We start from the raw sequence: 23,584 nt of genomic DNA on the forward strand, positions 1-23,584 counted from the left end.
ATAGAACCATGTTTGCAGGATTGGACCACAGAGAGAACATTTAAATTGCTGAAACAGAATGTTGTAACACAGACAGGCACTAACACTGACAGAGCCACAGCCTGAGATGTCAGTCTCAGCAGCATTTAGCACCTCTGACTCTCCATCATGGAAAACAAATGAGAGGAACAAGAGCAGCAGTGAGGTCCTTGCAAACCCTGTTCTTTACTTATTCAACACAAATTATTAGCACTGCTTATATTTGGGATTCTGAAACTAGTATTAGCCTTTTGGCACCATGCCAACCATTGGTCCTCAACAACTCAATTTCACAGATCCACTCTTGCAGAATCTATCAAAGAACAGAAATATGCATTTGTTTTAGTAAAAGTCAGTAATGTAGCACAAGGCACAAACAAAAACAGCAATATATTTAAATAAAAACATTTTGTGCATTAGGGGAAAAGCTGTAATCAAATGCATAGGACTTAGGGCATTAATGAAATGAATTATTTTTCTCAAAGGAGCATAAATATCTCTCAAGTAGGACAGTGCTCAAAGTCCCAAGACAATCATATAATTACTTATCTTTAGATAGAGTATTATGTTACACAATATTGGAATTGAATAAGTCTCTTGAGCAAATCAGTATTTTGATTCCTGTTACAGTATTTTCATACTGTCCTAGGTAGTTTAGTGAACCATTAGGAAGTTTTGACACTAACATTCTATTGGATCAAATAATACATGTGTTCTGTTAATTATTAAATCCATAAATATCCTACAGATTTAATTTTAACACTTGATCTCCACTGGATCAAGCTGATTACTAGAAATAACTATGTGTCTATCTATGATGCAGCAATGTTTCTGCTCCCTTCCAAAAGGAGTTGCTGCAGCACCAACAGGAGAGGCTTAGTGATTATGGCTGAGAAAGGAACAAAGATCACTTGAACAATCAACCCACAAACACATGCATTAGGGCACACCATGAAAGAGTCCTTGACTACCAATCTCCCATACCATTCCCACTCCTCTCTCTAACTGACATTTCAATACCTGCCATCTGGCTTTATATTTATTTTTAGTACCTTTTTTATGTTTTTCCCCATGGAAAAGGCTTGTGAGTAATACTTTGGAATTAGTGTTAAGATAAAAATACTCTTACAGACATAAATTATCATTTTAGTGTACATATAAAGCTAATATGGTAAGTAGGCTGTGGAAAACAAAGGATGCTTACAGCACTTGAACAAATGAACTAGCTTCCACATGATAACAGAACACAGAAATGTGAAATCAGAGTTAATTTAGAGTTAAAAAAGTCCTACACACACAAGGAATACAAACATTCTCTGACTCATTACAGAACAGTTGCTTAAGAAAGACAAAATTAAATAGTCAACATGTGCTCCTTCACTGAAGTCATCAGTTTTAGAAACAAAAAGCATTGCATACATCTGTTCAGACTGAATGTGTATCAGACACTTGGCTATAAATTCAGCCAAGAAAAGAATTTACTATGGCTCTCTCCCCTCTCACTATTTCCTCATCTCACTTCTAATCAGCTAGTCTGATTTGAGTTTTCACATGTAAGAGTTACAACACCATTTATTTCTTAAAGGTTTGACACTTAAAGAGGTGGGGACACTGAAGGAAGAACAAGGAAATGTTCCTCTGGAAAAGCAGGTCTTGTACAGAACCAGTTAGCATTTACCACAGTCGTGGTTTAAGCACTATTTAATGCTTCTTACTCCCACAAATCCCACTTCCTTAGCAGTGTGGGACTGAAAAACAGCACCACTCCCATCTATTACATGTTTATTGGGTAGCAAATTTACTGGAGAGGAAGCACCTTGCACTCACATTTTACAACCTTGGTCAATTCCTCGTCTCTGAAAATAGTTCTATTCCAAGAAACCCTCTGAGATACTCATCTACTAAGGAAACTCCTTCTCAACACATCAAGTGATGTTCCATACCTTGTATTATTTCTAATAGTAAAAGATTATCAGAATTTACAGTAGAGTCACAAATGACAACTTTACTTCAAAACAGAATTACAACTTCTGCAGCTTGTTCTGGATTTCACATTTTTATTGCAAGTACATGACAGGTACTCATTTTGGCCAGAACTTTGTGCTTCATGCCTGCCTTCTTTTTAACATTTAAATGCACATCCAGGTCAATCTGTTGGAATACTCAGGAGTAGATACCTTCCATGAAAACACTGCATGAAAGGATGCAGCAGGTACCATCTTCTTATTTTAGTCTCTGTTTTGTGTAGAGTGCTGATGAACCCCAAATTTCCATGGTGAGATCTCTTGACAAGGACTTCAGTATCCCTTCCTTCCTCTGAATCTTGCCCTGGTATCCAACTGAAAATTGAAGACCATACATTATTATAGAATGTTTGTGCTACCTTGGCACTTTTTAACATCAGAACAAAGGCCAGAATAAAGCAGAAGAAAACCAGTGATGTAGCCAACAAGCCACAGGGGATTCTGATGAAAGAGGCGTTATATGATCTTAAACCTCACACAAAACTAAAATTATGTGCTAAGTGCCCTATGTGTTCTGAAATAAACAACATAAATGATAGAACAGCATAGTAGGATGGCAAGGAACCCATGAAAAACAAGGTAGAGTAAATCTGCTTAGATCAATTTTGCAAATATAACTGATAAACTGGAGGAGGAAAATTCAGAGCTGGCTGAAGTAGGAGTCATACAAATGTCTGTGAGGAGAGGGATAACTTAAATACACAAAGTTTCTGGAAAAAACTAGACATAAATCAGTAAAAACAGAAACAATATTCAGCTTGTAAAATCTGCCAGTTTGTTCTTGGCAATTACAGAAACATAATTTAATGACAGGCAAAAGAAGATGGTAGAGCTAAAATAAAAGCCACAGTGCAGCACTTACAGAAGCTAAACAGCAAGTTCTCTTCCAATGCAGCAGAAAAACATACTTTGATTTGGGAGAATTATTCTGAACTTAGCCAGTCTTGAAGATGGCAGTGACAGATTGCAACTCAGCCATATTCTGATATTAGAATGAGGAGGTTTCTTTCACCACCATTAACTAACCTTCTCCCAGAATTCAGGGCAGCAGCAAAATTTGTAAAGAGCTAGAGTCACGATGACACAGCTTGTCCAGTAACCAAACAGCTTTCATTTTAAACCTTGGCCCTACTTCAACATCTCTGATAAGACTTTCTGTTTCCTTGAAAAGAAAACAGCATTGATGCAAAACCCCTGAATGTGATTTCAGCATACTGCAAATTATATCTGTATTAAGTGTCTAACTTGGTTTCGGACACTCTTTAAGTTTCATTATTACAACAAATAACAAGTTTGGCTGAGCATGATTATTGAAATTTAAAGAATTAACAGGACAAGAAAAGCTTCACTCATCAGCATTAAATTCAGGAGAGTTAAATAAAATCATTTAAGAGTTGAGCCTCTTCCTGCATGACTGGAGGCATTTAGCTAGAAACTTAGTTTCATCAGGCTCCCTTAACAATCCACAGACAGAAAAATAGAGACACATCAACTGGAGACACATATGCTGCTACTGCAGTTTTATATAGGGATTTCAAACTTCCAATATACAACATCCTCTCATACACAGAAATAATAATTTGTCACTTTATGGATTAATACGGTTCATACAGAAGAGGTACAAAAAGCTGCCACAACAAACACAAAATGGAAGAAAAATCTAAAATATCATTTCAGCTGTACACTCTTTATCAGATAAAAATGAGGCCTGCACTTCTCCTGTTTGGAAAGTGTTAATACCATCTTTACCACATGTTTAATATGTTTTAAATGTTATGGAAACACAAGCAAAAAAATCCTGGACAAGGAAGTCCTATCAAAATACAGAAAACTTTATCTAATTACATTTTTAAAAATGATTTGTCATTTCCATATGGGATAGTTCATTATATTAAAAAACAATCTGTTATTTATCATGAATTCTAGTACTCCAAGAAAACTAATGACTCTACATGAATTCAATGCAAGATCCTGCTTTAACAGTGAAAGTCTTACTTCATTTAAATGTTCTCTATGTATTTTTTTACAAAGATCTTACAGGCAAAAGACAGCTTGATGATATTTTATCTTACAATTACCTGATCTACTAATTTTTAACCCAAAACTTTACTAAAAACAACAGTGAAAATACCTACATCACTACCCGTGACATTCCATGCCTAACACAATTTAAAAATGTTTTTTTCCAGTTTTTCCTACTCTACATCTTCTTCATGAGAACTGAGTACAACACCCATAGTTTAATGAGGATTCAAAGGCAAGAGCCTGCTTAATGACATCCACCTTACTGAAATAATGTTTTCTTAAAAAGAGATGGAATAGGACAGGAAACACCCAGGCCAGTAGCAGAACACACACCGCACTTACCATTGATCTTTTGCATGCAAAGAATGTCACTTGCAAACTCCTACAGTGTCCTTCCCTCAAGCATTGTTTAGGGCTTTTGTTCTCCTAGTGGATGAAAAAAGAAATAATAAAACTTTGATTTCTACAGCTCATCAAAGAGACATCAAAACACCTGACAGAATCATAGAATCACCGAATATTCTGAGTTGGAAAGCACCCACAAGGATCATCCAGCCCAACTCTTAAGGGAAGGCCAATACAGGCACCGGACCCATGACCACGTTATTAGCACCACGCTCTGGCCGACTGAGTAATACGGGTTAGAAAGAGCCTTTGAGGATCATTTACTTCCAACTTCAGACAAGTTCACTGGGGATTTCGTTTCGGTACGGTGATCTGCGCTCTCCTCTGGAGCTGTAACTCCCTAAACTGCTACAAACGAGAGGCAAGAAGCTCAAAAAGGGCGACCTGCGTGTTTTTGGCCCGGAAGGGCAGCGGCGCTCACCTGCAGGACGCAGGGGCTCTCCAGCAGGCACTGCCGCAGGTCCTCCCTCACGCCGCTGCAGGCGCGCCCGTCCTCCTCCTTATCCTCGTAGTACTTGGGCATGGCGGCGAGCCCGGCGCTACGCCCCGCTGCCACCCGCGCTGCGGCCACCGCCGACCGCCGCCGCCATCCCGGGAGCTGGGGCCGCTTCCGGCGGGGGCAGGAAGGGACGGGGCGGCTCCGGGAAGGATCCCGAGCGCCTGCGCCACGGACGGTGCCGGAAGGCTGCGGGAGGCGGCCGCGGTGGCGGTGCCGGGCGGGGCGGGGGTCGCGCCGCGGGCCGGGGCAGCAGGTGAGACCCTCGGCGCGGGGCGGGACAAGGGGGGCGCGGCGCTGCCCGGCCCGGAGCTGACCGCGGGCCCCGCTGAGGGGGGGCGGGTGTTCGTCAGCAGCGGCGGCCGGGCCGCTCCTGTGCCATGAAATCGTACCCTGTAAGGGCTGGAAAAGACCGTGAAGATCATATGGTTCCAGTCCTCGCCGTGGGTAGGGATATATCCCACTAGACCAGGTTGTTCTAAGCCCCATCCAGCCTGGCTTTGAACGCTGCCAGGGTTGGGGCGTCCACAACCTCCATGGGCAGCCTGTGCCAGTGCCTCATCCCCTCCACAGTAAAGAATTTCTTCCTTGTATCTCACCTAAACTTCCCCTGTTTCAGTTTGTGCCTGTTACTCCTTGTCCTGTCACTGCAGTTCCTGGTGAAGTGTCCCAGCTTCCCTGTTTTCCCCCTTCAGATATTGGGAGGTGCTAGGAGGTGTCCACACAACCTTCTCTTCTTCACGCTGAACTGCCCCAACCTTCTCGGCCTGTCTTTATAAGGGAGGTTCTCCAGCCCTCTTACCAACTAACTCCACGGCCTTCTCTGGACCTGCTCCAACCAATGTCATTGTTCATGCCTGTGCTCAGTTTTAGTCACTTCAGCATTGCAGCTGTGGCATGCATCACGTTATTTTATTTGTACCCCCCACTGAGTGTAAAATCAAACACATCTTTTGCAACTCTTTCTTTAGCAAGATGCTGCCAACCACGCTGGTTAATTCTGGGAGCCAGGGCAATGGTGTGCTGAGCCGCAGAGATGCTGCGAGGCACACGGCCGGAGCAAAACGCTACAAGTACCTGCGGAGGCTCTTCCACTTCCGACAGATGGACTTCGAGTTTGCGCTTTGGCAGATGCTTTACCTGTTCACTTCACCACAGAGGGTTTACAGGAACTTTCACTACAGAAAACAGACAAAGGACCAATGGGCAAGAGATGATCCTGCTTTCCTTGTGCTGCTCAGTATCTGGCTCTGCGGTGAGTGCGGGAGAACAGACAGCATAAGGAAGAGGCAGGGAAAGTTTAGGGATGAACGTTTATTTTCCTTGTAATAACAAACACACACAAAAGGACCAATCTGTATGGATGATTTTTTAATCAAAGTAGAACAGAAGAAAAAGGACTAGCCTTTTTGAAGTTAAGGTGGGAAGTAGAAATTGGAGTAGGCTTAAGTAGTACTCTGTAGTCTTGAATTGATCTCTCCATTGCAACTCATTTTCTGTTGCATTTTGAACTGCATAGTTCACTGTAACTTTACAGACAGTAAGAAAACCCTATGCCACACGGCAATGTTTTTGTTTAAAAATACTGAATATTTGGTTTACCTGAATATTATGGATAAAACATTGTTTTTACCATAAAAGCCCTGGTGAGATTCTGTATATTGCAGAATTAACCTATAAAAAAGTGGCTAATATAAATGACTGAACTGCAAATTCAGTATTGTCTCAGTTGCCTTCTATTAAATAGTGTATTCCTGTTCATAATAGAAAAACTCTCTACTGAGATAGAATTACACATGTTGTTTGGGTTAACAAGGAGCTTTTATGAAATAAAGAATGTCCTATTGTAGCATTGTCTGAATTTTTTTAAAAATAGTTTGGGTGGAGCATTACAATTGGACCCAAGTAGAGATGAGTGTTCATATTATGAATAAACTGCATTATATATATTTTTTCATGGGAAAAAAACCCCTGAGCTGTTGGACTGAAAATCTTGGGGGAAAAAAAAAAACCAAACTGGAGATTATATAACAGGATACAGTAAAAAAATCCATCAGTTTAAGATCTCATGCTTTCATTTCCACAGCTGACTTTAATGATCTTTCTCTGCTTTCAGTGTCTACTGTAGGATTTGGATTTGTGTTGGACATGGGTTTTTTTGAAACAATAAAACTGCTCCTTTGGGTTGTATTCATAGACTGCGTGGGCGTGGGGCTCCTGATTGCAACTCTGATGTGGTAAGTAGTGATTTCTGCAGCCAGGTTCAGTATTGCTGTTCAGACACAGAGTCCTCTGCTGTTTGTGAGACACTAGGTTCTTTGTTTTGGGTAAACTTACACTAAAGTATTGAATATATGTTTTATGCTGTTTGTAGTAATTGTTTCAAAATGATGCCTTAAAAAAGATATATCTCTTTCTTTACTATTTCCTACAAGGTTAAATGGTCAGAAGGTCTGTATTTTGATTACCATTCCAGCTTTTGTTTCTTTCATCTTGAGCTGGTTAATGTTCAGCAGTAATGCCAAATTAAAAAAAAAAAAAGTGATTAAAAAAAGAAAAAGCTGTTCAATCAAAATAATGACTGAAGAAGTCAGGTAGTGTGAGCCTGAGGATGATTCTGTTTAAGCAGGGCCATATACACTTGGCCCGTGCTTCTTGCTGAAGATTGTAGCTACAGCCCCATCTGTTCTGTCTTGTGCTTGGCACCTTTTTGCTTTGTTGGTAGGTGCTGCCAGTTTTATCCTCTCCTGTCCAGAGACTTGCAGAAGTAGAGAGGCAGGAGCAGGTCATTTTACAATCCAGGCCTAATCAGCTCCATAGATGGGTCCTGCAGCAGTGAGGGAACCATGAAACTACAGGAAGCCACTGTTTCTGGGCTGCAGCAAGGGGAGGGCTCAAAAAAAAGAATTTTTATTTTACAAGGAACTTAAGAAAGCAACGGCATGTAAGAGTTTTTAGGGATGGAGTTGACATCTTAAAGTGATGGTGATTGGAAAAGGGATAAATCCTGACAGTGGCCTCAGCAACTCCTGCTTGTAATTGCAAATTGAGGATGAGGTACATAAAAGAAACGTAGCTGATAGAGGAAAGGTCCACTTGACCTATGCTCCTGTCTGGGACAGCAAGCCATAAATTGCTTGGGTAAGAGCTAATAGTACTGCTCCCTGCCCCCATCCTCCAGCAATTTGTGCTTCAGGATGCAATCTCCTAAGCCAGGAAGACTTCAGCATCTGCTGGTTTTGCTCTGTCTTTTAGTCAGCTTCCTGCAGGCCTCAATACCAGTCACCTGGCCCGAGTTTGGTTCAAGTCCCTTCTTCCAGTCCAAGCTCTCCTTTTTTCCCAAAAGTTCCCCCCATTCCTAATCAGTTTGAACTGCTTCTTGTCCCACCTCTCCTCACCTTGCACCCAGGCTCTGCCTCTTTGCAACCCTATCCTTGGCACAAAGAGTAGGTCAAAGAGGAAGCTTCCATGAAAAATCTGGTCTCTTATTTCTGAGCATGTATTGACTTCTTGTTCCTCCTCTGTGAAGGATAAATATTTTGATGTCAGCAGAACTTAAGCTGAAGGAAAGAGCCTTGAGGCTCATTCAGTAGCCTGTAATACTGGGCAGTGCACATTGCATTTGCACATCTTTTCAGTAATAATAAGCACATGTTATGAGCACTCACTTGCCCTCCTCCTGTCCTTGCAGTGCATCAGTTCTCTAGAGATCAAATAACCCATCTCTGTGTGAGGTGTGCTGATCCTGTAAGAGCACTTCACTGAAGTCATCTCCTGGTGTGTACAGAGAGAAGTGGCAGCTTGTGACTGATAAATTGTAGCACTGATCTCTTCTTTATAAAGAGGTTTTGTTTCTGTATTACCTGCGGGGTATTTCAGCTGCCTGTAGCATGCAAGGGATGTGATGACAGTTTTAACAAATCCATTTAACAATAGTCTGGTCTGCATGATTCTTGCATGTTTTTATTCCCAGATAGCAGAAACTTAATGGTGGAGCACTGGGATCACGTATGACTTACTACATCAAACCTATGTTTTGTCAGCTTTATAGATTCATATTAACAACAGTCTCAAATATCTTTTCATGTAGGTTCATTTCAAATAAGTACTTAGTGAAGCAGCAGAACAGAGATTATGATGTGGAGTGGGGATATGCCTTTGATGTACATTTGAATGCTTTCTACCCTCTTCTAGTCATTCTGCATTTTATCCAGCTGTTCTTCATCAACTGTAAGTAGAATACTTTGAGCTCTCTGCTTCAAAATGGTGCACTATCAAAACAGCTGAGAGCAGTTATCTCTTGCAGATGTCATAATTTCTGATTCTGTCATTGGGTATTTTGTTGGAAATACATTATGGCTGATTGCAATTGGCTATTACATCTACGTGACATTCCTAGGATACAGTGGTGAGTAACATCAACTTCTTCTCTATTTGTTTGACTAAAAAGAAGAGCATGTTTTCAGGCTATTAATTTCATCTTAGCATATTATTTGTAAAACAGAGGCTTAGCTGCATTTTGAAGTAACTCTTTCTTTGTGGTAAATGAAGTATGATAGAAATGTACCAATCCATGTTTTCAGCTGGATGGACATCTTAACCAAAGAATTTATATTCTCTACCTCACCAAATTCCCTTCCTGTATTAGTCCTGTAGCACCATAACTTAGTTTTGTTGGATTTCCTCTGTAAATTCACTTGGAGATGTTTGCATTAGATAAAAATTCTGTAATGAGTTTAAGACCATAGTTTTAGGTAAAAGAGTTCCCCAAGGCATGTTGAGATAACTGTAGGGCTAGCAGGGCAGAGATGTCTGAGGAGGACAGCAAAGTAGAACTGTTTTTTATTGCTACCTTGCCCCAAGGCTACTTTACATGAAGCGCTTTTTTCAAAGAGCACTACTTTATACTTGTTTCAATATTGCTTCTGTTTCAGCATTGCCCTTTTTGAAGAACACAGCTATTCTTTTGTATCCATTTGCACTTCTCATCATGCTCTATTTGATCTCATTAGCATGTGGATGGAACTTCACCAAGATGCTTTGTTCCTTTTATAAATACAGAGTGAAATAAAACCAAGACTTCATGTATCTAATGTTTATTTTGTTTCTACCTTAGCCATTTTGACAGTAAAGAAAAAATTAAGAACATTTTGTATGTAAATGGTTGTAAATTTCTCTTTATTGTAGATAATTGTGTAAAAAAGTTTGAAGTGTCTTTTTTTATTAAAATATTTACAACAGTAAACATGTTAGCAATTTTGTTCAAATACTTTCGCAGTACATTCCTAAAAACAAGTTACTTGTACATTTCTGTAGCTTAAATTTAACTGCAACAAGTCTATGTAGCATAACTCTTACTGCAGATACTATGCACATACTGGCATAAGCTCTACATTATGAGGGGTTTAAGTGACACCAAAAAGCAGTTTTATTGAAGAGTAATATTGTAATACCTTGCCTTGGGACTGTGTGAAAGTACAGATCGATAGTGTTGCGATGGTAAAGCAACAACTGTCTCAAGATACAGATCTGTCCTCTCCTTGTATGAGAGATTGTGAGAACAGATTTACTTCAGTGACTACTTCAAATATACATGGACAATTCTGGCACACAGAAGAAACAGTGATGAAAGGCACAATTAACATGACCCATATCAGGTTTCCAAAGATAGCAGCAAGTTTTAAACCCAATCTCTAGCAGTCCAATGGGTATTACTACATCCACCATTCTGAGTGGCAGGTCAATCGATGATCATGGAAGGAAAGTACAAGTTGGTTTGGCTACAGGGGTGGGCTCATGGCAATGCCTGCAGCTGTGAAGTCCACAAGGCAGAAGTAGAAACTGACCATCACAAACAATACCTTATGGAAAGTGAAAATGGCAGCTTTCCAATGCAGTGTTCAGCATGAAACATGAGCACCGGGATTCAGGTTCCAAAACAACACAAGAGTAAACCGGTTACAGTAAGACAATTTCAATACTAGAATTTGATTTCTAAAGAAAAACTATATTTTATCGTAAAATACCAAATATGCTGGCAGTGCATCTTACAGTACTGTGTGTTTCAGCCACTGTTAAGGCTTGAAGAGATTTATGTTTCCCTCTCAGCAGATGCTGAGCAATGTTCTCCTTTAAACAAGGAAAGCAGTGAACTGCTGATCCATGGAAGGTGAAGGATTCCAGTCAGGATCTGCTGCCTTCCTGGCTAACAGCACAAGCTCCTGTCCTGCAGGCAGCTGCAGCCTAACTGTACACCTTTTCCCTAACAGGAATTCTAGCATCGCTGATCATCCACTTCAGCAGTAAAAACACTTCATATTTAGTGCCCCATGGTGCAATACCATTGAAGGACTCAGGGCCCGTGTACCTTCCCTTTAGAGATATGAATGGTTTTCCCCTTGAAACAACACTTCCTCATTCTCAAAATAAAGCTACTTCAACTTCCAGCAGTTCACTGTTTACAGCAGAATTTAGCAAAACCCTTTAGAGACCACTAAGGTCAGAAAGGTGACACTCAGGAATAATTCACCAGGTCTCCATGGGCTGTGTGTTGTACATCAGCAATCAATGTTAGCCTGAAAACACCAGTTGTTTAATAGCTTTTCAGCCTTATGCTGGTGATTGTAAAGATGATTTAAAAACATGAGGACTTTGTTTTTTCCCCCTTTTCTAGCTAGAGTTACTTGTTCTAGCTTTTTCAGAATACATCCTTCCTAGTAAGAACAAACGTAGAACCTTGGGTTCATATGTTTTAGGGGAGCAAGGATTGAGAGGATTTAATTTTTCTTTTCCCCTATGACACTAAAATAATACTTTCCAAGTTGGAGGCGAACTACAAACTCTATGATACTTCATCTGGAGCAAGTGCTTTCAACAAAATACAGAGATTACTGAAATTATAATATATCTGGAAAAAAAAAAAAACAAAACTGGTACACAGTTTCCAAATTTTTCCAAAGACTAATCACACTTCAGCTCATTCAAGGAACTGTGTTTCACACAGGCAAAGTATAAATTGCTTTGCTCTAAACTGACTCAAGGTATTTTAAAATTGCTTTGAAACAGTTAGAGAAGCAGTGATAGCAGACAACAGGAGACTCCAGTCTTTTCTTGGTCCATGAATCACATCTATCTAAATTTTTCTAATCCATCTTTTTAGTACCAAAAAAAAAAAAAAATATCCATAGGAATTTTTTCCATCAGTGAAAACACACGATTGAGATGCCTGCAAAAGCTCAAAGCCTTATACAGTGCTTTAGAAACACTCTAATTATCACATCCTGTTCACATTATTTACAAAGTGTTCAGTAGCATGACCCACTGAATGAGCAAAGCAAGATTATACTGGCAGTCTTGTGTTTTCTTGGTCCCAAGCAATCCTGATCAGCTCAAAAAAGCAAATGTTCATATCTGTCAGTCTGTTTGGCATCCAGTATAAGAAGTTCATTTGCCCAGGTAATGAAGGTTTCTGGCTATGCCTTTGGTTTCACAAAAGTTTGCTTTTCTGGAGCTTTAACAGCATCAGGAGGAGCTAACAGGAGTACAGGATAGTGCAGTTTTTTTTCAAACACTTTCCATTATCGGATAACTCTAAGATTCAGCGGCCTCAAGGGGATTTTTAAGGTGACAACAAAGGAAGTTGAATACATTTAGGGAAAAACTCCCTCAAAATAGGTAATAGGTTTAAGATGCTGTTTAAGATCTCCTGTGATATTATTGTCTCTTACAATGGAGATGTGCAGGAAACATCTGCCCACTGGTGCAGACCCAGTCACAAACAGTACCCAAGCTAAAGGCTGATGAGCCAAACAGGTGTTTTTACTTCACCATACTTCCAGGAAGGAGTCTTGCACCACTTTAGCCTGATTTGAAATTTAAAAGTACAAAGCCGAAAATAGCTGTCTGCAGAAATAATCTACGTGATTACACCAGCTCTGAATTTACCTGGATCTATGAAATATAATTTGTATTGATAATGTGGCACATTTTGTATTTGATAATGCAGCACATTTCTCTAGAGAGCCTATAAGCTCAGGAACACCGAAAGCATTGAAGCAGCCCCGAGTATTTTCAACTCCTGCTACTACAATGCAATAAAAATGCATCAGTCTTTAGAAAGCAACGCACATTTTACCACACACTAGTTTAACTTGTTGTCTTGGAAAAATTTCTTCTCAACATTTTTGAAAACTAAATCTACTACTAACCAGTCTTGCAATCAATGTGGAATGGGTTCTGTGTATTTAAGTATATTCGCAGTGATTCATCTTAACTACTGTGAAATGTCAGGAACAGTGATGCTTTTAGAATAAGCTCACAGGTTTCTTACATAAATAGTACCAGTAAACTTCCAGACTCACGGAAAAAATGGAAAAAGTCACTGTCAACAAAACTAATTATATTCAGAAACTGCAATATCTAATGTATTTCTGCAGTCTGGATTGTAATAAATAACCCTAGTTTAAATAACTTGCATCATTCATTCACAGACACAGCTGAGAAGAAAACCTAAACACTTTCTCAGACCTTTGCTAGCTGATGTGTGATTAAAATAAAAGCTGTTGCATGTTGGTAATTTGATGGCAGGGCATTATACAGGAAACAAAAGGGGCTGTAGCACCACAATAGGCTAGTCATACAGGATTCAGAACCCAGTCACCCACATTCCCAAATCTAAGAATAAACTCCATTTATGTGACCAGTGTTTAGCTTATGCCCACAGCATCTATGGGCAATACAAGCTTTCCAAGTAACGTTTTATTTACATCACCTGATGCAATCAGGAAAAGTAAGCAAGGTCCCCTCGGTGTCTAATTTTTCTTGAACTTACACCAGTCAGTCTAAACAGAAGGTCTTGCTCTGTGTACAGATCTTGTCTTCCCTGCGTCCCCAGGCAACGTAGCTAAACCACAATCACAACAGTCTGTAGAAGTAGTTAAGTTCTTCAACTTGAATATTGCTGAATTGTCAAAGCTATGGCACAATTCTCCAACAAGGCAGAAGAGAAGACAGGTTGACACTATAATCCAGTGGTGCTTGCAGTGCTAGCAAGGCAGCTTTAGGCTCCTGCCCCTTACAAGCCTATCGTGAAAGGGAGCCCAAATCTATCAGCTGAATTTTAATAGGGAAGTACAAATTCAAGACCCCTGCTCTAGATCAGGGAACCTGCAACAGGTTTTGTGCATCTGTGATCACAAAGACAATAAAAGTCTTTTCCAACTGAAGTGATTGTATGATTCTGTGCTGGGGGTAGCAGAGTGTGGTTTTTCCCAGAGGGAAAGCTGGCCAGCTTTTGAGATGTCAGTTCCAGGAGGCTGGTTCACAGCACAACTGACAATACCCAAGCCAGCATGGATGCCTCCCTCCAATATCAATCAGGCACTTCATTCCTATTAAGAGGGAGGAATTCCTGCCTCTTTTTTTCCTGGCCATTTCTGACTAACTGAAATCTTCCCATCTTCCCATGCCTGAGTCCTTACACATAAGCACCTAAGCAGAAGGACTCTCAAGAAAAGCAGCAGCATTAGTACTGCAACAGTTCCAGTCTGATTGTAATCCAGACCACGTTCTGTTCCTGGCCAAATTTCTGATTCATTTAAGATCACTGTTGTTTCCCTTGACACAAACAGGCAGGCTACTAACTTGAGGCCAAATTCAGTTCATACTATAAAGTTGGTGTGAGTTACCACACTGATCCATAAAGGAGTCAAACTAAGACCTTGATCTTAAAGGAAGGAAGAAAATAAACTGTAACTACTCACTAATGTATCCAAAATAAATGCTGCAATAACAGAACTTTTTAAAAGGAGACCTTTGTAAATCAAATGTATCTACCGTTCATTCTTTTGATAAAAGGTAACCTCTTGTCACTCCAAAGCAAAACTGGAGAATGATTTTCTTCAGTACAGAAAATGAATTTGTTCAGCCTAGGAAATGTTTACAAATATTTTTAGAAAGAACTGGTTTGGAGTAAAAAAAAAAAAATCTTCTAAAATGCAATGGATTAAATCTAAAATTACTGCAGATTTAGTACATAATATGAAACAAGACATTTCAACATGCTTTTTATGTGGCTACAAACTGTACATAGTGGAATTTCACAGCCCCAAAGAATAATGCTCTTCAGAACTCTGTTTATGCCTCTGAACATCATTCAGATTCTGTGTATAAAACTACATAATTTAGAAACTTAATCTTGTTTTTTTTTTAAACATGGCAGTATATTTGAAATATGGTATTAATTTATGTTTGCATCTCCAAAGAAAAATGTAGAAAGATAACTTAAACTAGAGAATTCATAAAAAAACTATATCAATTTAAAATTTTACTGCATAAAAATATGTACTTTTCAAATTATTTTAATAAATTAAATATCCCTAGCATTTTTAATATATATCCCTGACAAGTCTATAAAAGAGGGTTCTTGTTATAGAAAATAAATGGAACTCCAAAAGTACCCCCTTCATAAAACTTATTTAACAATAATTATATTTTTTTTTTCTTCAAGGAATGTAACAATATGTACAACTCTATATTACTATACTATCAAAATAGTACAGGTTAAGCGTAGCAGGGTTCTGCAACCATAAGATGGTAAAGTCACATTACAGTGGAGGACAACCTGGGCCTCAGACGAGCGTTATCAGTGTGGAGCATCAGTTTCTGGATGGATCAGATAAGAAGGGGTAAATACAATCTTCTCATCTACAGTAGATTTCACAAGAGGTAGAGTTCAAGTGAGAAAGAATGACATTTGGAATAAGGTGCATGCTCAGTATTTTCAATTTGTGACTTGCTAAGGATGTCAGATTTTATAGGAAAAATTTTCAAGAATTCTTTCTTTTTCCTCTAAAGCAGATTTCCATGATCAGTTTGTAATCTTTTTAATATGAATCTGAAATAGAGAATCAGAAGAAATAAGTCATGGTTTAGTGTATTACATTTCTCAGTAATAAGAGGTAGCTATTTTTAGTGTTAGCCACAAGTCTGAGCTTCCAAACAGAATGAAGAAATCTCCCATTCACCGGTTATGTTTTTCAATGTTCTACCATCTCTTACCTCATTCAGAATTGCCCAAACGGCTGAATTTTGTATCACTGAAAGCCGGAATGAAGAAATAGGATTTAGGCTGGGGTCAACTGTTCCTTCAGCTACACCGTTTTCAAACTTCCCTGCAAAAGTACATAATTGAGTCCTGTTCAATAAACTGAAGTACAAACTCCAGAAAATGTATCTGCAGTATCACAATTCACAGTATCACAGTGAAACCAGTATCATTCCCAAAATAAAAGGCAGTGAGTGATTTTGACATCAGATCCAGTTTTGCAGCAGCAAACAATACGTGGCACATCATCAGCACACACAGGATTACATATAAGAATAAAAGCTTTGAAACAGTCTAAAGGCATTAACACCTGAAACTCTGTGAAGGTTTTGGCACAGGTACTCATTTAATATCACAGAACTAATATGATGCCTTTGGCTTATGTGTTTTCAAATAGGATTAAGGACAAGGGATATCATTCATGCATAACATATTCCTATTTAAAGCTCTTCAATTATATTAGGATGAGTAAGAATTCAATTTAAAAGCCCAGTTAGACTTTACAGTTAAGCCATATAGACAACTGAAATTTATTATGACAAAAAAGGTATAACAGGATTGCCCAAACTGTGTCCAGCAACTAATTAAAATCCATGTGTAAAATTTCACTTCCTAGACAACATGTATCCAAGCACCTTCCCCAACAGCCTCTTGGCTGTTGAAATGCCAGTTTCATCCTGTGATGAAACAGCTGATTGTCTATAGGGTGAGTTCAAATCCAGGCCAAGCACACAACTCAAAAAAGCACTTGTGCAGTCACAGGACAGAGGAGGTGATCTTACAAAACCTGGAAAGGCCTCTGTTATAATCCAGGTGAGCAGTCCGGGCAGAAAAGTTGGATGTAGCTGCACTACAGCTAAGAGTCACAAGAGATCTCTGTTCAGTGCATAAGTCTTTGAAAAGAATTACTGGACACAACATTAAATAAAGCCTATGGGGTCATATACCCAAAAATGAATGATAAAAACTCAGGTTTAGGTTTGTTTTGTTTTTCAATAAAGATGTCTATGAGAGTTGCAATAGTAAGAATACACTTTTTTTCTACTGTTACATACCTATCCTGAAGTAACCATCCTCTAAGCGTTTGTCTTTGGTTTCTTTGCTTAATACCAGTTCTTCACTCTAGAACAACAAAGCACAAATGAGATAATTTATTTTGACATATGACTTTGCCAGAGAAAGACAAATGTATGTGTGCACCCTTCTTATATATTCAGCACCCATTTTTTACAAATAATTAAGAACAAGCCTGGAATATAGTTCTTTATAGCCTTACAGAAGCCAACATAAAAAAAAAAAAAAAAGAAAAGAAAGAAAAAAAAAAGAAAGAAAAAAAAAGAAAGAAAAAAAAAAAGAAAGAAAAAAAAAGAAAGAAAAAAAGAGCAGCAGTGTTCCAGAACTGAACAATTCTTGGCTTCAAAGGAGAAAAATCAAGTTCTCTAAGTGCCCCATGAAACTTGCATGGTAACTGCCACGTGAACAGAATACGTAGCACATACTGCCATACACAGTAGGAGACAAACAAAGGCAGGACCTGCCTTCTTTTTCTATGGCTTAATAAGAGCTTTCTTTCTTGGACAAATGAAAACTTACAGTTTACTTTTTGATCTAAGACTTTGGGTGAGATAGAAAGCCATCAGACCAGTGAGGGAAGCACCACAATTATCACTGCCTCACTATATGAATGGGAATCAATCAGTTTTATTAAATAAGCACAAAAAAAATTTGTAGAACAGATCCTGAAAACAGCTTGAAAATTACAACCATGATCCAATACTGAAAGACACACTCTAAGAATTTCCTAGGAATTAAGTTAAAATGTTTGGCAAAATGGACATTATATTCATCAGCTTTTTTTTTTTTTTTTAAATTCCTATTTGGAACTAAAGCTGCTGAAAAAGTGGTGGGAAGGTTTTTGGTTATTTATTTGGGGGGCAGGTGTTTTGGTTTTCTATGTTGTTGTTGGGGTGTTCAGGGCAGGTTTTTTTTATAGATTGTCTTGAGGGGGTTTTTAGTATGCTGCTTGAAACCCAGGCAAATCCAGGCTGGGGGTACTCTGGTTTCTAAGGGTTTTTTGTTTTCCTGAATTCTACTAAAGGAAGATCAGGGTTAAAATATTTGAAGGAGTTTCTAGGTCTGCTGAAGTCCAGAGTGGAGAAACAGGGCCCTGAGAAGCTGCTCTCCTCAGCTGACATTATTTTACTGACAATATTTTCTTCTGACACCAGTGGCTTAGGAACAGGCCAGATGCAAAATTTTCTGTTTACCTTTTCCACAAATTGCATCAATAGCAATAGAACCCTGCAGCATTACTTCTTTAAAGAATGCTCCAGTGAGGGACATTCCACAGCCAAGTAAAGCCAAAAAAGAGATGCCTGCTGCACATTTTTGCTTGTTAGCTTGTGCATTCTTGTATCTTTAGCTTGGATGAAGTGAGGGCTGCTGCTGTTTTTTGTGGTTGAATGTATTTCCACAGGTCTTGAGAAACAAACCCCTCAGATCTTATGATATATTATCCCACATGGCATGTTTTATAATTGGAACCAAACTAACAATTTTCTTTTCAAGGATGGGAATAGTAAGAATTTCCTATTTTTGCCTGTTCTAAGGAAGGTAGACTAGGAAAATGGAGATGTGAGTAATCCTCCATGATTACTTACTTAAAAAAAGAGATAAAAAGAAAATTAAAAAAATATTCAACTTACAGCAATTTTGGCCTGGATTTCAAGATTCCTACAGCAGGTATATGGGGGAAGGCAGAGATATTTTTTCATTTTAATATTAAATAAAATAAATTTGTCTGAAGTAACTTCTTAATCCTCTCAGTCTTTGTGATATAAATAGGTAGCTCTAGTATCTAGTAGAAGAAAAAGAACCCCTACCATCTGACTTCAAACAAGAATACACTTTAGATAATTTAGTACTCTCCTGTGGTAAAACTGGCTTATTTATGGGGAAGAAACATCAGAAATCAGGAGAAAAGTACACATTCTGTTTTAAGAATCTATATATTTCAGTATCTAGTGGGTTTGGATGTGTGTCAATCCCTGAACTAAGACTTTTTTACTAAGTCAAATAGTAGATTGACTTAGGTTTCCCATTTCCCAAAATACACAGGAGAGGGAAGACTGTTTATTTTTTTTGTTTAAAATAGTAGCAATGAACTGGAAGAAAATGACCTTGTTCACCTCGAAATTTCCAACAGCACTTGTATCAGACTGCACCCTGAATGAACATTTGAATAGTTACAATAGTCTTCTGTGAACATACCCAGTTAAAAGAAGGAAAAGTATCAGAACATCAAGTTTATACAGTTAAAAGAAGCATTTATGTCTCCTCACTGTAAAGAAGTCAAAACAGAGGCTTTGCTTTTATTCTGTAATGGAGAAGATACAAATCAAAAATTTTGTACCTGAAAAGGCAAAACTTCTACAGTTGTGTTTAGAAGTATGTCTCCTGGATGCTCTGGATTGCCACTGTGAAACAAGTACCTATAAAGGAAAAGGAAAACAAAAGTCAGAATCAGTTGTGTTACTGTCTTTCATGTTAATTGTCACATACATATGTTACAAGGATAAACATCATTTTTATACTAAGCCTGCATCAGCTGGGGATAAGATGCTTTCACATATCACTGTAATTGGAAGGGGTCAAGGTTTTCAGTTGCTAAAGAGTAGTTGGGCAGTATTTTACACAGGAAGGGAGCTTGCATCATGTGTAATTTGTGCATTACACAAAGCTGTGGTCATAACTGCCTGGCACACACTGTTATCACCTCCTGAAGCAGGAGCCCTGCCCTCCTTCTGCCTCTCCCTGTGCCCACAGGATGAACTCTGCAGATCCTTTCTGAAACAGTTCTGGGAACTTAGCCAAGGCAATATTTTGCCAGGTGAGTGTTCCCCAAGTCCATTTCTCCACAATGGTTCACTGCAAAATCTCATTGATTATTGTGCCAGGAATTTCCAACCCACATCCACACCCTACATGTTACCTGAATTCAAACTTCTATTCCAAAGGCAGATTTATTTAAGAAAAAAATCCCTCAAAAAAAAAAAAAAAAATCAAAAAAGCCTGGTTTTGACATGTATACACATATAAAAAAAACTGTACCTTTTTAAACCTGTTCAAGTCCCCATTACTCTCACTCAGTTGTGCAATTAAATTTCTTTTAATTGGACAGAGTAAATATGTTTGAAGCATTATCTAAGCCATCCCTATCAGTATCAATCAGTGAAGTGTTCAAATTCTAGCTGCCTGCTCTGAACAGCTTTTTCAGTACTGCACATGTGTAGAATATGTTACAAAAGAGACAGTTAATTCCTCTTTCTTGATATGTGACAGGAACTTCATGTTATTCTGAATATGTATTATGTAAACCAGTAATAATATTTTTTTACCACTAGGTGGAATCAATGCTTGAAAATTGTTCACTACTTGCCATTTTTTCTAGTGGACTGGAGTTAATTCAGATTACTGTCATAAACTAATTAGATCCTACACCTACTCAGATGCCACTTTTAGGAAGAATATTTTACTTTTATTAGGTTTAAATGAATATGTAAAAATCTATCAACACATTTCAAATCTTTCTTCAATTGGAACTTAGATGGTACTTACTGTTAATTTCTCTTCACCATTAAATATGTCACCAGCCAGAGACAAAATTAGTTCAGAAATTATCACTTGATTAAAATTAAAAACATTATCTCAATTTGCAATTTATTAAGATGCAGTTAGAAATGTAAATTCCAGCTTGTCGTTATCCAATATATCTGAATCCAGGCTGAATACCTGCCATTAATCCATACTTCATGGCAACAAGACAAGTAGAAAACAGTGCTCTGACTCCAGCCCAGAAATGTCTGTGACCCCAAAATAATAGAAGTATTTTAAGAATGTGCACACACATGTAGAACATTTCTTTTATCAAGGCTCAGAAAAGGAGTAAAACCTCAATAGAACTTGTGATACAAGAAATTTACACTGATTTCTATTCCATTGGTTTCAGCAGAACTGCACAGTTGGACTGGAAAACAGAACTGGACTAAATAAGCCTCACTACTGTGTCTCAAGAAAAATAATTTCCACACTGTACTTTAATGTTAGGTTAGTCAATTCCAAAGTATACAAGCTACCTAAAACCCACAGTTCTTCCAAAACAAATCCTGTGACTTTTTCTAGACATTAATTACATCCAAAAAACCCCAACAGGTAACAGTAATTATTTTCTAGGAAGATGCCTTCATTGGACATCTCAATAAAAGCAAAACAAAACTCTCTGGAAAGCTGACCAGAAAACCAAAAGTATATTCTGCTGTCTTTTGACCTAATAGATCTAACTAGTCATACTTTAGTCAGTGAGATATCCTAAGCAGTACTGGCCATATTTTCTCTTGAAAACACTGACAATTCAGAGGAGACTTAATTTAAAATGGAACTTGCCATCTAAGGTACTGCCATCAAAGGCTCCACCCAAACCACAGACATGCTGCTTTTCCTTACCACTTAGTTCTGAGAGGACACACCTAAAAATCCCCAGAGACTCCCTGTGACCTGGGATCACTGTGCTCTCAATGAACAGTGATTGGCTTCAGAGGTTTGGATGGTTTTTTTGGGGGAAGCAATAGCAGTGAGGGCTTTGTTTGTTTGTGAGGGGTTGTCATTTATTTATTTGGGTTTGTTTGCTTGTTTTTACAAACAACCCTGCAAGCACACAGCCACAGGAACCATTTCTCCTACTGTGCCATCAGCTTTGAGACTGAGCTGCAGCTTCTCCTCCTCAGCAGTTGTCACTCCATTAGAGCAATGCACTCCTGGCACGGAGCCAGAACAATTTACAGCAGTAATTAATCAAACCTGATTTTCATGTAATCAAACCTGCTATTTTAGTATATTTTCTATAACTATCTGTTAATCCATATGCACACACAAATGTAACACATGCTCATGTCACATTTTAAATTATGTTTAGAAAGGAAGGGATATTTTTATATCTGAGCCTTGCTTCAACACTTGACAGATAACACCTACTTAGACATTAAAAGTTACACAGATTGAAAACAGAAGCCTAAATACACATACACAGTTAATCCATATCTATAATATTTTGTTTAGAACTAAAATTTGCCAATTAGAAAATTTTATTAGAAATAAAATTTAATTTATGAACAAACAGATGTTCTACAGTTCCTAAAATAAGTGTCATTAGCTATTCTTTTGTAAAACTTGCTTTTCTGACAGGGTAGATTTTCCAATGGAGATTCTTTGGAAATGGGTTGAGAGAGTAAAACTAATTTCAAAATAAAGGTCAGTTAAACCTCCCTTTCAAAAACCCTTGAAATGGCTTTTAAGTAACCTATCTTTTCCTCCCCAAACCTTTTGGGTTTGCACTCTTTATATGCCAAGACCTTTTTTACAAACTTGCTGTTATGCTAGATATTTAATTGCACAAGAGAGTATTATCGGTTTCTCCCTCCCAGGTGGAGAGAAGACTCTTATGTCTCCTAACTAATGAGCTAATTTATTCATCTGATATTTTTTAAGTAAAACAGACATTTCTAAAAACCACAGAGACATTTGCAGGACATGTAGGGTCCTCATTAAATCACTAATGTAGAGTAATCCAGTTGATACCCAGAGGATTATGAGGTTGTTTCCTTTTACTTAATTCCTACACCAGTAGTAAGATGTCTGGCCCAATCCTTTTTTCTTTCAAGAGAAACACTGGTTTATAACTGGACTGAATGACCTTAAATGTCTTTTCCAACCCAAATAATTTTATGACTTTATGGTTTTCAGACTATGGTAGGTATTTCTCAATACAGATAATGAAGAACCTGGGAATAGCTTTGCTTTCAATTGCTAAATTATTTTGACACCTGTCCTGGGATTTACACATGACAGGCCATGCAAACATTAAAAACATGTGCTTTTTTCCCTGATTACTTAACATTTTTCTTAGGGTAGAATCACTAAGATTTCCTTGTCTACCTGCTGAAGGTAGACAAGTTAAACCTGTTAAACCTAACACCTTGTGAAGCATTCCTACAAATAAAAATTCTGAAAGCAACGGATCTGTAAATACAGTAATCCCAACCAAACACAAATTCACCTAAAGTTAAAAACACCAAACCCTACTATTGCCTTATGGAATATTACTTCACTACTTTCTTAATTACAGAATTCAAACATGAACACAATTGAACATTTTGGACCAATGTCATCAGAGAAAACTAACTCAAATTTACAATTGCTAAGTATACTAATGTATCTGAATCTAAGAGAACCTTTTCTGCTGGCAGTGTCTTTTTAGAGTCACAGGTCAAAGATAATAAGGTATTCAAATACAGAGAAAAACCTCCTCTCTACCAGAAATAATTAAACCTATGAACTCACTACACATCTAAAATCAAGCCAAATAGAGGGGAAACCCCCCCAGCCAATAAGCTGAAACAAATATTCATGCACACCCTAACACACAAAGGGAGGGGAAGGTAGAAGTGTGATTATCAT

At 38.2% G+C, this 23,584-nt stretch overlaps 3 protein-coding genes across 4 annotated transcripts in view; 1 reads left to right on the plus strand and 2 right to left on the minus strand.

Moving 5' to 3' along the window:
• Positions 1-2,055: 2,055 nt before the first annotated feature.
• On the minus strand, positions 2,056-5,148 carry LOC132069700 (cytochrome c oxidase assembly factor 5). The gene is made up of 3 exons (XM_059466087.1): positions 4,894-5,148; positions 4,410-4,493; positions 2,056-2,357 (listed from the first exon to the last, which is right to left on the minus strand). The coding sequence occupies exons 1-3, from the start codon at positions 4,993-4,995 to the stop codon at positions 2,316-2,318; spliced, it is 228 nt and encodes a 75-aa protein (XP_059322070.1). The 5' UTR covers positions 4,996-5,148; the 3' UTR covers positions 2,056-2,315.
• On the plus strand, positions 5,070-10,213 carry UNC50 (unc-50 inner nuclear membrane RNA binding protein). The gene is made up of 6 exons (XM_059466086.1): positions 5,070-5,224; positions 5,940-6,223; positions 7,085-7,205; positions 9,059-9,198; positions 9,275-9,376; positions 9,903-10,213. Exons 2-6 carry the CDS (start codon positions 5,944-5,946, stop codon positions 10,037-10,039), a joined length of 780 nt encoding a protein of 259 aa, XP_059322069.1. The 5' UTR covers positions 5,070-5,224; positions 5,940-5,943; the 3' UTR covers positions 10,040-10,213.
• Positions 10,214-15,433: 5,220 nt separating this feature from the next.
• Positions 15,434-23,584, minus strand: part of MGAT4A (alpha-1,3-mannosyl-glycoprotein 4-beta-N-acetylglucosaminyltransferase A) — a 72,289-nt gene continuing 64,138 nt past the window's right edge. The window contains exons 13-16 of one of the 2 annotated variants that reach the window (XM_059466084.1): positions 19,485-19,563; positions 17,128-17,194; positions 16,027-16,139; positions 15,434-15,630 (exon numbers count right to left, since the gene is read on the minus strand). In XM_059466084.1, the coding sequence (XP_059322067.1) occupies positions 15,568-15,630; positions 16,027-16,139; positions 17,128-17,194; positions 19,485-19,563 (322 nt within the window). In that variant the 3' untranslated portion in view covers positions 15,434-15,567. Of the gene's footprint in view, positions 15,863-16,026; positions 16,140-17,127; positions 17,195-19,484; positions 19,564-23,584 lie in introns of both variants that reach the window. The other variant, XM_059466085.1, reaches the window with a different exon arrangement.

Source organism: Ammospiza nelsoni, chromosome 2 (genome assembly GCF_027579445.1).
Source record: "Ammospiza nelsoni isolate bAmmNel1 chromosome 2, bAmmNel1.pri, whole genome shotgun sequence".
In the NCBI taxonomy this organism is placed as follows: Eukaryota; Metazoa; Chordata; class Aves; order Passeriformes; family Passerellidae; genus Ammospiza; species Ammospiza nelsoni.

Coding starts and splice junctions, on each gene's coding strand:
- LOC132069700 (XM_059466087.1), bottom strand. CDS start 4,995: ATGCCCAAGTACTACGAGGATAAGGAGGAGGACGGGCGCGCCTGCAGC. Junction 4,494..4,893: donor AGAGCCCCTGCGTCCTGCAG/GTGAGCGCCGCT, acceptor TTCATCCACTAG/GAGAACAAAAGCCCTAAACA. Junction 2,358..4,409: donor TTGCATGCAAAAGATCAATG/GTAAGTGCGGTG, acceptor TTCAATTTTCAG/TTGGATACCAGGGCAAGATT.
- UNC50 (XM_059466086.1), top strand. CDS start 5,944: ATGCTGCCAACCACGCTGGTTAATTCTGGGAGCCAGGGCAATGGTGTG. Junction 9,199..9,274: donor CCAGCTGTTCTTCATCAACT/GTAAGTAGAATA, acceptor TATCTCTTGCAG/ATGTCATAATTTCTGATTCT. Junction 9,377..9,902: donor GACATTCCTAGGATACAGTG/GTGAGTAACATC, acceptor CTTCTGTTTCAG/CATTGCCCTTTTTGAAGAAC.